This window comes from Equus quagga, chromosome 7 (assembly GCF_021613505.1).
Source record: "Equus quagga isolate Etosha38 chromosome 7, UCLA_HA_Equagga_1.0, whole genome shotgun sequence".
NCBI lineage: Eukaryota > Metazoa > Chordata > Mammalia > Perissodactyla > Equidae > Equus > Equus quagga.
Window position 1 is genome coordinate 50,701,098 of NC_060273.1, and position 17,444 is coordinate 50,718,541.

Genomic DNA, 17,444 nt, shown 5'->3' on the forward strand with positions numbered 1-17,444 from the left:
TATAGCATTTCCCCTGAGGACACCGTCTAGGTCAGGGGTGGGGCAGGAAAACTGGAGCACAAGCAAAAACCTGCAGTCTTACTGGCTTGAGGTATCAAAAGATGAAGCTCAGAGCTGCCAGAGCAGTTGGAAATTAAGAAGGAAAATCTCAAAAAGGAGGTGATGCAAAGGGGAACCCCCAAACCTGCGTATAAATTCCTCTTAACTCCTTGGCTGATCCCTGAACCATGAATGTGCCAGGGAAAGGCCAAGGACTGGTGGAAAACACTCAGAAGGCTGAAAAAACAGAGCAGAGATTTCAGCAGCTGCCTACCCCTGCGGAAAGAAAATTTGGAGCCTAAAGTTAGAGGGGCTCAGTAAACACTTCAGGTTTTCCACGGAAACCCCAGAAGGGCCACACCTTCACGGAGAGCTCACTCTAATCTAAGGGCAAAACTGAAATAAATCTGCCTCAACAAAGTGTAAAATCAATCCTCCAAAAATTTAAGATGATCAATTAATAATTTAACTGCTTGTGAGAACAGAATGCATCCTCTTTCAGAGGAACAGAAAATCCAGAGTCTTGGTCCTCTACAATGTCTAGTGCCGCAGTCCCCTTATCCGTCGTTTTGCTTTCTGCAGTTTCAGTTACTGCGGTCAACCAAGGTCTGAAAATAACACTATGTCATCCACCGCATTTCATCCCATCGTGTAGACACTGTATCATCTCACACCATCACAAGAACAGAGGGTGAGCAGAGTACAATATTTCGAGAGAGAGCACCCACATTCACATAACTTTTATTACAGTATATTAATTGTTCTATTTTATTATTTATTGTTGTTAATCTCTTACTGTGCCTAGTTTATAAATTAAACTTTATTATAGGTATATGTATAGGAAAAAACAGTATCTATAAGGTCTGGTACTATCTGAGGTTTCAGGCATCCACTGGGGGTCCTGGAACATATCCCTCACATATAAGGGGGACTCTCTATTTAGTAAAAAACAGACACGCAGAAAAAAAGAAATGTGATCAACAGCCAAGGACAAAGGAATCACCAGAAACTGATTCCAAAATGACACAAATGTTGCAGTTAAAAGGTAATGACTTCAGGGGCTGGCCCTGGGGCCGAGTGGTTAAGTTCTCACGCTCTGCTGCAGGCAGCCCAGTGTTTCGTTGGTTCGAATCCTGGGCACGGACATGGCACTGCTCATCAAACCATGCTGCGGCAGTGTCCCACATGCCACAACTAGAAGGACCCACAACAAAGAATATACAACTATGTACCGGGGGGCTTTGGGGAGAAAAAGGAAAAAATAAAACCTTAAAAAAAAAAAGAAAAAAGCTAAGGACTTTAAAACAGCTCTTATACAACAAGGCTGGTTGGAAGATGGCAGCATAGGAGGATCCTGAGCTCCACTCCTCCCACAGACACAGCAAATCTACAACTACATGTGGAATAATTTCCTCAGAGGGAGATCTGGAAACTGGCTGAAAAGAACCTCCATAACAAGGGACAACACCAAGAGGAGTGGAAGAGGCAGAGATACAGTCCTGCTGAGGAAAAGAGCACACCTGGCCACGGTGATTCACGGTCAGGAGTGATCTCAAAGGTAGGGAGCTTTTCCTGCAGGAGGGATTCAAGCTCCACATTAGATCCAGCACAGGAGACACAAGACCTGAAAACACCTGGCTTTGAAAACCAGAGGGGAACATGCCCAGGAAAACCAAAGAACTTCAGGAAAAAGAAAACCTGGTCTTAAAGGGCCCAGGCACAGACTCACTCAACTTGGAAATCAGCACAAAAACACCAGGTAGAAAAGTGCATAGCCCATTGGTAAAGGAGACTCACTTACTAAGCTTGGAGCATCTCCCAGAGAAGCAGGAGACAGCTGGGACACCCCTAAAAACTCTGAGACAGTGGTGGCAACCATTTTTGTGACCTAGTTCAGCTCTGCTGATATCAATGCTGGCAGGTGCCATTTGGGAACCCTCCCTTCAGCCTGTTAATTGTGGATGGGGCAGCACCCCTCTAGGGCACCTGAGGCAGTCATGTGCAGCCAGGCAGCAGGGCCAACCCATGGGGGCTTGCCCTGCCTGCCCTGCCCACCAATGAGCCAGTAGCAGTTGCCCACAGCCTAGCAACCAGCTACACCAGGGGCGTTCCCTGCCCACAAGTGAGCTCACAGCAGTCCTGCACTACCAGAACTCACAGCCAGGAGTGTGCTCCTCCCAACAACACACCCACAGCAGCCACATGTGGCCAGGACTCGAAATCAGCAAGCCCATGGGCCAGCCCTGCCTACCTGCGTGTCTGCAGCAATTGTGGTCTTGCCAAAACAGAAGAGCACACACAGCTCACAAAGGGGACACCCCTGGAACATTTGGCACAGATGATGAGAGGAAGCACACTGCTGGGCCGCAAAAGACATCTCCTAAATAAGACAACTTTTCCAAGATCAGGAGATGCAGCTGATCTACTTAATACATAGAAATAAGCACAGAGAAGTAGGAAAAATATTTGGAACATATTCCTCTGTCTCCTTAAAGGAACAAGACAAATACTCAAAAAAAAAGAACTAAATAAAACAGTGATAAACAATCTACCTGATAAAGAGTACAAAGCAATGGTCATAACAATGTTTACCAAACTTGGGAGAGGAACAGATGAACAGAGTGAGAACGTCAGCAGGCTTAGAAAATATAAAAAAGAACCAACCGGAGCTGAAGAATACAACAATTGAAGTGAAAAATTCAACAGAGGGAGTTAACAGCGGAAGATAAGATCAGCAATCTGGAAGACAGAGTAGAGGAAATCACCCAAGCTGAAAAGAAAAAGGAATTAAAAAAAAAATGCAGACAGTTTAAGGGACCTCTGGGACAAGATCAAGTGTACTAACATTTGCAATATAGGCATCCCAGGAAAAGAGAGAGACAAAGGGGCAGAGAACTTATTTGAAGAAATAATAGGGGGCTGGCCCTGCGGCTGAGTGGTTAAGTTCGTGCGCTCCACTTCAGTGGCCCGGGGTTTGCTGGTTTGGATCCTGGGTGCGGATCAAGCCAAGTTGAGGCGGCGTCCCACATGCCACAGCTAGAAGGACCCACAGCTAAAAATACACAACTATGTACCAGGGGGCTTTGGGGAGAAAAAGGAAAAAAAAAAACAACAAAAAAGATGAAATAATAGCTGAAAACTTCCCTAACCTGGAGAAGGAAACAGACATCCAGGTACAAGAAACACAGAGAGTACCAAACAAGAGGAACCCAAGAGAAACACACAAGAACACATCATATTAAAATGTCAAGAATTAAAGATAGAGACTTTTAAAAGCTTCAAGAGAAAAGTAACAAGTTACATACAAAGGAATGCCCATGAGACTGACTTTTCAGCAGAAATTTTACAAGCTAGAAGGGAGTGGCATGATATATTCAAAACACTGAAAGGAAAAAATCTACAACTAAGAATACTCCACTCAGCAAGGTTATCATTCAAATGGAAGGAGAGAGAAGGAGTTTTCTAGACAAGCAAAAACTAAAGGAGTTCATCACCACTAAGCCGGCCTTACAAAAAAATGTTAAAAGGACTTCTTTAAGTGGAAAAGAAAAGGCAACAAATAGAAATAAGAAAATTATCAAAGAAAAATATCACTGGTAAAGGCAAATATACAGTAAAGGTAGTAGATCAACCACTTACAGAGCTGGTAGTATGAAAGTCAAAGACAAAAGTACTAAAATCATCTATATCTACAAGAAGAGGTTAAGGGATACACAAAATTAAAAGAAGTAAAATATGATGTCAAAAACATAAAACGTAGGGGTGGTAAAAAACGTGAGGTCAAACTGAAGAGACCATTAAATTAGTACAGACTGCTAAATACATAGGTTGTTACAGACTAACCTCATGGTAACCACAAACAAAAACCAATAGATACACAAAAAATGAAGAGAAAGGAACCCAAACATAACACTAAAGTCATCAAATCACAAGGAAAGAGAGCAGGGAAAGAAAAAAGGAACAGAGAACAACTACAAAAATATCTAGAAAACAATTAACAAAACGGCAGTAAGTACATACCCAGCAATAATTACTTTGAGCTTTCTCTCTTTTTTTCTTAGTGAATCTAGCTTAAGGTTTGTCAATTTTGTTGATCACTTCAAAGAAGCAGCTCTTAGTTTCACTGATCTCTTCTATTGCCTTTTTAGTCTCTATTTCATTTATTATCATTCTGATTGTAAATGGACTAAAGGCTCCAATCAAAAGACATAGGGTGGCTGAACGGCTGAAAAAAGCCCAAGACCAATATATATGTGCCACCTACAAGAGAAACACTTCAAATCTAAAGACACTCACACACCAGAAGTGAAGGGATGCAAAAAGATATTCCATGCAAATGGAAACAAAAAGAAAGCTGGGGTAGCAATACTTACATAAGACAAAATAGATTTTCAAACAGAAAGCCTAATAAAAGACAAAGAAGAGCATTTATCTAATGATAAAAGGAATGATCCAGAAGAGGATGCAACACTTGTAAATACCTATGCACCTAAATACATAAAGCAAATGTTAACAGACATAAAAGAAACTGATAGTAACGCAATAATAGTAGGGGACTTTAGCACCCCACTTATGTCAATGGATAGATCATCCAGACAGAAAATTGATAAGGAAACACTGGCCTTAAATGACACATTAAACTACATGGACTTAATAGATATATACAGAACATTCCATCCAAAAACACCAGGGGGCCAGCCTGGTGGCTCAGCGGTTAAGTGTGCACGTTCTGCTTTGGCGACTCAGGCTTCACTGGTTCGGATCCCGGGTGCGAACATGGCACCACTTAGCACGCCATGCTGTGGTAGGCATCCCCCATATAAAGTGGAGGAAGATGGGCGTGGATGTGAGCTCAGGGCCAGTCTTCCTCGGCAAAAAAGGAGGAGGATTGGCAACAGATGTTAGCTCAGGGCTAATCTTCCTCAAAAAGTAAAATAAAATAAAATAAAATAAATTGTAAAAAAAATTTAAAAATTAAAAAAAAAAGAAGAAAAACAACAGAATACACATTCTTTTTGAATGCACATGGAACATTCTCCAGGATAGAGCACATGTTAGCCACAAAACAAGTCTCAATAATTTAAGAAGACTGAAATCATATCAAGCATCTTTTCTGACCACAATGGTATGAAACTAGAAATCAACTACAAGAAGAAAGCTGGAGAAGTCACAAATATGTGGGGAGTAAACAAAATGCTACTGAACAACTACTGGGTCAACAAAGAAATCAAAGGAGAAATTAAAAAGTACCCAGAGACAAATGAAAATATGACATACCAAAATCTATGGGATACAGTAAAAGTGCTACTAAAAAGGGAAGTTTATAGCATACACGCCTACCTCAAGAAACAAGGAAAATCTCAAATAAACAATCTAACATTACACCTAAAGGAACTAAACAAAGAAGGACAAAGCCTAAGATCAGTAGAGGGAAGAAAATAAACTAAATAGAGACTAAAAAGACAACAGAAGAGATCAATGAAACTAAGAGCTGGTTCTTTGAAGAGATCAACAAAATTGACAAACCTTTATTTAGCTAGACTCACTAAGAAAAAAAGAGAGAACGCTCAAATAAATAAAATCAGAAATGAAAGGAGAAATCACAACAGATATCACCAGAAATACAAAGGATTATAAGAGAATGAAAAAAGCTTTTCCTATGAAAAGCTATGCGCCAACAAATTATATAACCTAGAAGAATGGTTCAGTATTAACTCTCAGTAGACTATGAAAAGTTAAGAATGCATATTGCAATCTCTAGAACAACACTAAAAAGGAAAATACAAAAACGTATAGCTAAAAAGCCCTTAGACGAATTAAAACAGAATACTAAAAATAGCCAATCTAAAATAAGGTATAAAAAGAAGAACAGAGGAATAAAAAACAGATGAGACAAACAGAAAACAACAAAACAGTGGACCCAAACCTAGGTATACTAATAATTACAGCAATTGCATATGGAAAATCATTTGCCACTTGAAAGGCAAAAACATTCAGAATGGATAAAAAAGTAAGACCCAGCTATAGGCTGTCTGCAAAAAGGCACATTCTAAATATAAAGACAGGGATGCAATAAGCATAAGAAAGGTGGTATGATTATTAATATCAGACAAAGTAAAAAACGAGTCAAGGAGTATTACCAAGGATAAACAGGGATATTTTATAATGATAAAAATGTCAATTCATCAAGACATAACAGTCATAAATGTGTATGCTCCTAATAACAGAGTTTCAAAACATATGAAACAAAAATGGAAAGAATTAAAAAGAGAAACAGAAAAATCCACAAGAACAGCTGATGATTTTAATACCCTCTCTCAGTAATTAATACAAGTCGACCAGAAAATTCAGTAAGGAAATAGATGATTTCAACTACCATGACCTGATTTTTATAGAACACAACACTCAACAACCACAAAATATACATTCTTTTCAAGTGCACACGATGGGCATCTACATAAACCGTATGATGGGCCATAAAATAAGTTCAAAAGATTGGAATCTTATAGAGTGTATCTTCTAGAAAAGCACCAAATATCTGGAAATTAAACACCACATTTCTAAAAATGAAAACACAGCATCATCAAAATTTGTAGGCTGTAGCTAAAGCAAAGCTTAGAGAGAATTTTATTCCATTAACTGCTTACATTTAAAAAGAACACAGGTTTGAAATCAATGATCTAAGTTTCCACTGCAAGAAGCTAGAAAAAGAGCAAATTAAGCCCAAAGTCAGGAGAAGGACGGGAATAAGAAATAAAAGAAAATCTAAATAAATGGAGAGAGAACCATGTTCATGATTAGAAGACTCAGTATTGTTAAAACGTCAGTTCTCTCCAAATTGATCTAGAGATTGAACACAATCCCAATTAAAATCTCAACAAGCTTTTCTTTTTTTAGAAACTAACAAGTTGATTCTAAAATTCATATGGCTATTTTAGAACAGCCAAGTAATTTTGAAGAACAAACATGGGGGACTTACGCTTCTTGATTTCAATATAAAGCTACAATATTCAAGAGAGTGTGGTATTGTCATAAAGCCAGACAGAGATCAATGAACAGGAGGGGTAGTCCAGAAACAGACTCACATATACATGGGCAAATCATTTTGAACAAAGATGCCAAAGTAATTTAATGGAGAAAGGAAAGTCTTTTCAGCCAATGGTGAAGCAACAACTGGGTATCTGTATTGGGAAAACAACAAAACAAAGCTTGACCCCACCATTCTAGCGCCTGTGGCCCTCGGAAGCGGTCACGCCTAACTGCCAAACTCTCTCCACTGCCAAGGCATTGTGCAAAGCCTTCAGGACCGAGTCCTTGCTTAGTAACAGGAACTAGGAGAACTAAGTTCAACAGGTCTCATTTCTTAGTTTACCTCAACTTTTGCCAGAAAAATTTTTTCCAAACCTCCCAGAACCATTTATTATGGCCCAAATTCTATCACCACTTGATCCAACTTCCTGTCCTTCCCTTTCTTCCAAACCCTTGCACTGTGTTTTCCATCACTTGCTCAACTGTCTGCCACTCACTCACACACCTCCTATTCACACACTTCCCGTGTCGCCCACAGCTTCACTGAAACCTGGCTCCCCCAGAGGCTCTCTCAAGCGGAGAAGGCTGCTTGTTCTTGCATCAGCTAACTCAGGATTTGGCAACGGGGTTAGCAACTTCCTTGCTCTCTCTGTGCTGCATCCAGACACTCTCTCCCATCCTTGTGGAAAACTGGCCTCTTTGGGGTGTACGCCTGCTGATTTTACTGCCCTCCCATCCCTTTTTACAGTCCAGTCACTTGCCCTTATTTAACAGTGGAGGCTCGAGGCTGCCCTTTGCTGGCTCTTCCTCATCTGTACACCTATGTTGGCACTCTCCAGATTTGGCCCTATCCTCTCGTCTCTTCTCTCTCCATCACTTCCCTTAGGGTAGGGTTTCTCAACCTCAGCACTATCGACATTAGGGGCCAAATTATTCTTTGCTGGGGGGAGTGCACTCTCCTGTGCAGTGGAGGATGGTCAGCAGCATGCCTGGCCTCTACCCACTGGATGCCAGCAGCAGCCCCAGTAGAGAACGACTGTCGGAGGAAATTGCATAATTCTCAGGGCCTCAATTCTCTCTCCCTATTTCCACTTTCCCACTTGACATCTTCTAGAAGTCTCACAGTATCTCAATCTTAGCATTACCCAAGTGAACTTTTATTTTGAAATTCATCCTAACCCAAGTCTCCATCTTAGTAAATGGTTCAAACCAGAAACCTGGGAGCCATCTGACTCCTCCCACATCCAATCCATTGGCAGGACCAATAAACTGTACCCCTCAATTACCTCTCAAATCTATGCACCTCGCTTCATCTTCACTACCATCACCCCAGACCAAACCACTGAGATTTCTCACCCTCATGAATCTAAGAACCTTCTAACTGGTGTCCCCACTGCCACGCTGGCCTCCAAGCAGTCTGTTCTCCACAGAGCAGCCAGTGATCATCCCACCCAATCTCTCCTTTATTAAAAACCTGGAAAGATTTCCTATTCACTTTATATAAAACCTAAAGCCCTTACCCCAGCCCATAAAACCCGACACAACCTGGCCGCCCTGCCTAAATCCCAAACCTGCCACTCCCTGCCTCACCAGTAAACCCCAGTCACACAACTCTCCCAGAACATTCCAAGGTCCGGACCCCTCAGTGTCTCCACATTTGCAAAGACCCTGACTGCAGTTCCCCCCATGGCTGACCCCTCCACAAACAGGCTTTCTGTAATCACCCTAAATAAATCTCTTTCTCTCTCCCACTGCCCCTATTGTTCTCTGTTCAATCGCAGCACCCGTTTGGCCCTTTAAAGCACTTTCTCACTTTATTGCAACTTGAGAACGACTTGGCTGCTGCTGCTGTCAATCTGCTTGATTGACTCCCCTCACTAGACGGTCAGCCCAGGAGGGCTGGGGTCTGGTTCCCTCCTGGATATCCAGGAACTGGCACAGAGTAGGTGTTCTATGAAATGCTTATTGGATGAATTCCAGGTGAAGGTGGATAACAAGCTGCGCAACAACCAACCAACCATAAATAAGAGAGACAAACAGAAAAACCCAATGAAAGGAACACATAAATTAGCTAAAACAACACACGGCTTCCTTTGGCTGTCCATGCGGGAGCTCTAAGCTGAAAGGAGCAAGGGCAGAAGGGCCTCACATTTCAGGAACAAGTTTAACTTGAGTTACGCACTGCTTTCCATTACTGTTGCCGCTGTCTCCTTTTATTAGCAGACATCACCAAATGAGATAGGAGACACACACACACAAATTACCAATCTGTGGAGAGACAGAGACGGACATTCCACCTATACAAAATACATTTTCTGTCCTGAAGGAGCTTCAAAGCTAGAGGGAAGACAGAGACCACCAACCAGAAGGTCAATAGAAGGTCAAATAAAACACAGTGCTTCCACTGGCCAAGACAGGACAATCTGAACCAACAAGGCCACTAATTATACTGGATTGAAACACATCAAATATGTTTAAATGTATCAGATCATAACGATACTACCACAAAACAAAAATTGTTGTTCGCCATTGGAAGATGCTGGGGAACCAATTCATTATGTTGAAAACTGGTAAGGAAAGAGAAAACCACATATATATCCTAGCTTTCCTTTATGAACTGTTTTCAGTTATCTGGATAACGAAATAGTTGATGAAGTAAATCTTTATTTATGGACATATTCTAGCTAATGAATAAACAAGAAATTTAAAAAACAGAACATCATTAATGATGTTAACAACTCAAAGAAAAATCAGACATTATGGGGGCCAGCCCCGTGATGCAGAGGTTAAGTTCTCATGTTCCACTTCTCGGTGGCCTGGGGTTCACCGGTTCAGATCCCGGGTGTGGACATGGCACTGCTTGGCACGCCATGCTGTGGTAGGCGTCCCACATATAAATTAGAAGATGGGCACGGATGTTAGCTCAGGGCCAGGTTTCCTCAGTAAAAAAGAGGAGGATTGGCAGTAGTTAGCTCAGGGCTAATCTTCCTCAAAAAAAGAAAAAGAAAAAGAAAAATCAGACATTATGTACCTCCCAATGAAAGCCTCAACACCATTTATGAAACAACTTACCAAAAAGCTGAACCTGAAAAGTGACCTAGCCCCTAGCCATGACTACCAACTTAGAGCAAACACAGAAGAAAGAAGAACATGTTAAATGACACCATGGTTATGCAATTAACGAGGACTAGACTCTGGAAAACTAAGGGGCAAACACTCAGGTTTTTCTATTAAAATATGCAAGAAAAAAAAGAAAGAGATATGGCGAAGAAACCAATAAAGAAAGACTTGGAAGACACATTCACCAATCGCAATGCATGGTCTTTATGTGCATCTTCAATGAAACAATAAATGTAAAATAAATAAAGAGACAACCAAGGAAATTTAAATATAGGATATTTGATGATATAAAGGAATTAACTTTTCTGTGTGTGATAATGGTATTGTGGTTATACTTGCAAAAAAGAATGATTATCTTTTAGAGATATATATTGCAATATTTATAGATAAACTGATATGTCTGGGGTTTGCCTCAAAATAATCTCAGGCAAAGGGGGAAAGTGTGTGGATGAGACAAGATGGGCCATGAGTTGAAAATTTTTGACAGTGGGTGACAGGCAAATGAAGGTTCATTATACTATTCTCTCTACTTTTGTAGAGAGCATACAGTAGGTCTTAAAAGTCCAAAAAAAAAAAAAGTTAAAAAAAACCCCCAAATATGCTATAGTAAAGAGCATCCCAGAAACTGACCAGCTTGTGGCTACCTGGTTGGAAACCAAAGTGGAGGACCCTGGCCCTAGGAGGTGATCCTGTCCTGTGGCCAAACTGGTTCCAGAGCCAGGACCAAAGCAAGGCTGGGCTCAGCTGTGGATCTGCAAATTCCTGGACAAGTGGGCCAAAGTTCCTGTAGGCTGGGCAGGTCCTTGTGTGATCGCGAGTGTTAGGAGGCTGGAGGGGTGAGTGAGGGGGGAACTTGTTTAGGGTCACAGGGGTTTACGGGAATGAGTAGATGAGGGAACTTCTCTGGGAAGTGACTGGGGCTTCCCTGGCTCTTTATTTGTTTACCGCCTGTCTCCCCTCACTAAGGAGGGCAGGAAGATATGTCTGTTTTATTCATTCACTGCTGTATATCCAGTGCCTGGTACACAGTATACTCTAAATACATACATTATGTGAATGCATTCTAATAAGGCCCAACAAAATACATGCTACAACAGCCTTGTAAGTAAACTGTGCTTACAAGTAACATACAGTTTTTTGAATCAAAATAATTTACTAAAAAAAAAAATCACTGGTAATGTTACTTTACATTTTTCTTGTCCTTCGTACGTTTTTACACACAGCATCTTATTTAAAAACTCACAAAGCTATTGTACAACGTAATCAGACCAAATATTATTCACCCCAGCAGAACAAAGTCACTACTTCTTTTTCTATATCACTCTGCTGGTAAGATTTATAATTAGTCAAGTTCTACAAACACAGCACATTTTCCAAAAAGGAAATGTATCTTCACAATACAAAATTTCTAATTTACCTTGAAGATGATGTGAGTTTTGTGACTCTGGGTAAGCCACAACATAATTGGACATTAAAAACTGACTTAAGACCAAGAGAAAGTATAGAAATAGTGACTAATAGGATTGTATGCTTAAGAAACAAAAGTGATCTTGTGCCTCAAAAAGGGAACCAGATGTATAATATTCAGACCTGCCTCTGCTGAACTATTAACATAAACTGGTTCTACTGGCAGAGATCCTGATTTCTTCAGAGCTCAAACAAGTTACGCCCCATGGAATCAAATCTTAAACTAGAACAAACTGGAAAGAGAAAAAAATTGCCACAAACAGAAGGCTATTTAAAAGTCCATGAATGCATTTCAAAACATGACTTTGTTTACGAAATACAAAGTCTCTTTGGGTGTGTCTTACTTCAAAAGAGGTGTTTTAAGAAAATATATTTACTAGTGCCAAACAGTGAAGCTTTCTTTGAATTTCAAATTTAATTTCTTATAGAATCTCACTCCTTTGTGGAATAAGGTATGTAAAATATTTGGTGTTAGAATTCCACTCATATGTTTCAGGAAAATATTTTGCTAAACAGAATATATGATCAGGTTTCAAAGAAACAAAATGAAAAAATAATTTCATAGTCTGTACTACCCAACTCATTTCCCCACAAAATGGCCTCCAAAAGCATCTAATGTTGGAACACTGTACTACCTTTATTAACACACTGATGACACTACTGATCCACTGTCAACAGAGCAGTCACCAGCCCTGTGGAACAAAGGAAAAAATGGTCTAAAATCCAGACAGCAAGAGGTAAGGGTTCATGGAGTTCTCAATCGAGTCACTAGGACTCAAAGGGAAATAATTTCCAACCAAGTCCAAATATTCATTTTACGCTTGAAAATTAAAAATGAGGCTAATTGGAAAGGTTTTTTCCTCTTTGTTTTAAAGAGAATATCATAAAAATTAACCAAATTTCAAAGATGATGGAGGACCAGAAAGTTACAAAACATCTCTGTTCTGTCTCAGTTTAATCTCAGGTCGTTCTTCTGTGTGACCATTTTCTCTTTTTTAAGACCTCACCATCAACCTTACTGCTCATGCCGCAGAGAGCTTCAAAAAAATAAAAACAAAGGCCTTTTCAATCACAGGACCATTCCCTGGCTCCTGGATGGACACAGAGCTCCCTTGTTCGGATTTCTACGGGAGATTCAGTAGGACAGGCTGGTGTTCAGTCACCCTTACTAAAAGGATGAGTTCTTATGATGCATGTACTTCTCATTTACTCTTCAGAGATGAACACGGCTGGTATAAGAGTTCCCTTCACATGTTACCTGTCAGACACCCATTCTGGAGGCTGAGCTATCACCTGAAAAAGCCTCTCTTACCTCTCCAACCAGAAGAAAGGCTAAAGAAGCCCAGTGGAGAAAGCCTCATCATCTAAGCCCCAGCGCCGAAGCAGCCAAACACCACCATCACTGCTCAGCAAAGCTTGTACAGTGCATTATGACTCAGCTGTAAATTCTCAAACCTGCTCTTAAACATGTGACTGAATGATGGGCCAGACAGCCAAAATTCATGGTAATAACTCTGTCAGGGTAGATTTTGATCCAGGCCAAGAACTAGAATTGGCTCATCCCCACATTCTTCAAAAAACCTTAGTGAAAAGCCCCAAGATATAAGAAATTCATAGACTCAGAATCACAGAGAGCCATGGCCTTTCACCACAGGAACAGAATTGCTGCTTCCTACCTCATTCGGGCATTAAACAATAGTTTGGCCAACACCAATACTCTCCATAGAAGGTGGCCTTGGGAAACTAGAAAGCTTTCTTCTAGAAAAGAGAATCACTGGTTCAAAACTCTAAAAAGAAATCCCTAAAAGGATACATTTAATGGCATGTGAAATATCCTTCAATTAAAAGAAAAAGGAAAAAGAGAAATCGTAAGGCCTTTGAATACCCTGAAGTGGTTTTCTCCATGAACTGATTAATACTGTTTTTTCTGGAGCTTGACTCATTCCATTCTTCAGAGCTGAAACCATCTTTAAAACAGTTCAACTGCAGTTCTGCCATTGCTGATGCTCATGAGGATAAAGAACAGTATTCCAAAAATGTGTTAAGCAATTACCTTACATATCCCAAATAGTTTTCATTCAATGGTTTATATAAACTATATAATCTTTTCAAGTAGATGCTAATTATCATACTTTGACATAGTGTACAGTGAATTGTTTAAAAAAGTTATCCTTACTGTACTTGATTACAATTCTAACTCAACTTCTGTTCACCAAATAAACAAAAAACTCACAATAAAGAAGGCTTTATTCAAACACATGGATAAAGAGAAGAGATTAGTGGCTACCAGAGGGGAAGGGGGTGGGAGGATTTGCAAAAGGGGTAAAGGGGCACATATGTACGGTGACGGATAAAAATTAGACAACTGGTGGTGAGCACAATGCAGTCCACACAGAAACTGATACATAATAATGTACACCTGAAATTACACAATGTTATAAACCAATATGACCTCAATAAAATAACTGGGGAAAAAAAAAAGAATGGCTTTACTGGCTTCCTAGTGAGATATTTAAGTGAAATGAGCAGGCCTAAATACTTCACAAGAGAAAAATATAAAGTAGTGCAATGACCATTTCCAGCTGATTATAAGCTTTAAATTTATGCCAAATAAATTACACTTGTAATACCAGAAGAACAAAGCATCTGCACAGTTCTTATGTAAATATACTGAACATAGGAAAAGTGTGCTATTTCCAGCTCTAGGACATGATTTCTAGCTGTTACATGAGGGACACGGTCCAATGAAACAAAAGTGTAAAGCTGCACATCAGTCATGCTCCACTGATCTAATTTTCAATCACACACATTACAAATACAAAGAGTAACTGCTTATTATGCCAGGATAAAACTACTTATAAGAGAAACATACTTACAAGAGATAGCAGCAAACTGAACAGGTCACCAACATGGTGATGATAACTCTAAAAAAAAAAAAAGAAAAATGCAAACATCATTAGATAACCAGCAAACTACGCAGACATGGTTGAAATCTCCTCCCCATGTTATCAAACTGGCAAGGACGGTGCACCAAGAAAATGGATCTGAATTTGTTCAAACACTGGCAGACTGCAGTGGGCCCCAGGGGCACTAGGTAGAAGTTTAAGAACGTAACTAACATTTGTATTTAAAGGGATGTGTATTGGGGCCAGCGGGGGAGGCAGGGCGCAAGAGTGCATAGTGGTAAAGTTCGTGCACTCCACTTCAGCAGCCCAGGGCTTGTGGGCCCAGTTCCTGGGCGCAGACCTACATACTGCTCATCAAGCCATGCTGCAGCAGCATCCCACATACAAAATAGAGGAAGACTGGTAACAGATGTTAGCTCAGGGCCAGTCTTCCTCACCAAAAATAAATAAATAAAATAAAGGGATGTGTATTGATGCCACAGCTTAGAGGTCTAATCCAAACCCATCTGAAACTGAACAGAAAAGGCTGCAGCGACAATCAGTTTTGACTTCCAAGGAATGACCCTCTTTGGTAGTATTCTCTGTAACGAATACACTTCTAAAAATATGACTCCCTGGCGTTGACCTCTCCCCATCTCCATTCCTGTCTGAAAACAGTTAAACTTGGATCTCTAATCAGCTGAATTTCAACATTTCTAAAATTTAACTCTCTTCCCATTTCTCTTTGCAGAGGCTCTCTTTAAGAATCTCTGACTCCCCAGCAGCAGCTCTGCCATCTCCACCCAGCCCTGCCATCTCCACCCAGCCGACCCAGCCTCAAATCCGTCACCTTTTTGCTCATCCCTTCTCTGTACCCTCAGTCACCAAATGCTGTGGATCAGTCCTCTGAAGCATCTCTCCCTATGCGGATTTCTTCCTTTCTATTCCACTGTTAGCACTCAAATTCGTCAGGTTTGCCTGGCTCAACTAACTGTGAGAATATTAAAAACTTTCTTTCTCCTCCTTTCCACAATCATCTCGGATTAATCTTTCTAAAATGTTCTTTTCATCACAGCACTGTGCAGCTTAACACCTTTTAATGCCCCCCATCATCCACAGGAGTAATTTCCAAAGAGGGGTCTCCACACCCCACGGAGTAAGCAAGACTATCTCCTAGAATGCAAGAAGCAAATATCAGAACTCCTATTTATTTTTTGACCCATCCTGTAGAAGTTCTGTGTGTATTTTATGTGGCTAATGTATTGGCATATTCATTCATTCAACAGATTTTCACTGAGTGTCCAGTATGCACCAGGCTCTGGTGAGAGGGCAGTGAACAAAACGGATGAAAACCCCCACCCTCCCGAAGTTTACACCAGAGTGGGGGAGACAGACAACAAACAAGATGAACAATAAACAAACAACAACTACCTCTCTATCTATGGTCGGTAGCCAGATTGTCCTTAAGGGCTGATGGAGAAAATAAAGCAGGAAAGACGAATAAGGGAGTTGGAGGGTGGAGTTGCAATTTTAAAGAGGGTGGTCAGGAAAGGACTCTGCGGAGGTGGCACGTGAGCAACATGGAGGTGAGGGAGTGCTCCAGGCAAGGGACTAGGAAGGGCAAAGGCTCCAGGGGAGAGGGGACCTGGCATTCAAAGGGGAAGAGGCCTGTGTGGCTGAGCAGAGCAGGCAGAGCCCAGTAGGTGAGGTAAGAGGCACACTGCAGTCCCTGAAAGGAAAGGGGAAGGTATTTGGAGGGATTTGAGGGGAGAAGCGACAAACCCTAACTCAAATTCTACTGGGATCTTGACGCTGGGTGGAAATAGACTGGGGGAAGAGGGGCAAAGGGAAAAGCAGAGAACCAGTTAGGGGGGAACCGCAATCACCCGATGGACCAGGCTGGTAGCCGCGCAGGTCATGAGAACTGGTCAGAATGGATATATTTTGAAGGCTGATTCTTCAAAACAGAACTTTTACATTATGCTTATAATACATAAATAACTATGTATGAGGTTTGTGCTAAAAGCTTTGACAGGTGCACAATAAATCTGTTTGATTTACAGAATCAAGTCCAGCTCCTCACTTGCAGTCAAGTCCCTCCACGCACGCTCCTCACCTCTCTCTACTCTCAAACAGCAGCTCTTCATTCCTGAACACAGGTGCCCTCACAGTCCCCTCCCCCCTACAGGTTTATCATTCTCCATTCCAAGCTTTTGCTCATCTTCCTTCAGTCCCTTGTCCTAAACTGGAATCCCTCGTCTGTCTTCTGTCTTCCTCAAAGGGCCATCTCAGCGCTGAAACAGCCAAGGCTCCGTTGTATTACCTGCTTAACAGTTTCTTATCAAAGCTCCCTCACTGAAATAGCGGCTCTGAATGTCCTACTGCTTAGGTAATGCTCGCTGAAGGACTTAGAAGAGTCACCATGACTGCGATTTATTTGCAAACAGTTCAGCAAAACTGTCTGTGTGTATAGGTGTATATGTGTACATATAGGTGTGCATGTGTCCATACAGGCGTATATGTTTACACACACGTATTCATGGACAAAGCAAATGTGAACGTTACCAACTACTGAATGGAGGAGCTGGTGTACAGCGCTTGTACTCCTCTTTCTACTGTGCTGTATGTTTGAAAACCTGGAGCTGACTAAACTTCCTGGCACCCGTCCCGGTGCTCCAGCCCACCCCTCCCCGACACCGAGCACACAGGGAGCCCCCTGAGAAAGCCTGAAGTGTTTAGAGAATCTGTGGATTCCTAAAGAGAAGAGAGGGACATCATGGAAAACAGGACTGGTCAGCAAAGCTGGTTCCAGGCACAGACCAGGTTTTACCTGCCCTTTTCAGCTGCAAGCAAGAGTGAGCGAGAGGGGCTGGATCAGAAGAGCTCTGGCTCTGGCCCGTTCTT

General features: G+C 41.2%; 1 protein-coding gene across 1 annotated transcript in view; it reads right to left on the reverse strand.

Annotated features, from left to right (window-relative positions):
• The window catches only part of ATP6V0E1 (ATPase H+ transporting V0 subunit e1), a 34,061-nt gene that overhangs the window by 14,430 nt on the left and 2,187 nt on the right, over window positions 1-17,444 (reverse strand). The window contains exon 2 of the mRNA XM_046667596.1: window positions 14,532-14,579. Within this exon, the coding sequence (XP_046523552.1) occupies window positions 14,532-14,579 (48 nt within the window). The remainder of the gene's footprint in view (window positions 1-14,531; window positions 14,580-17,444) is intronic.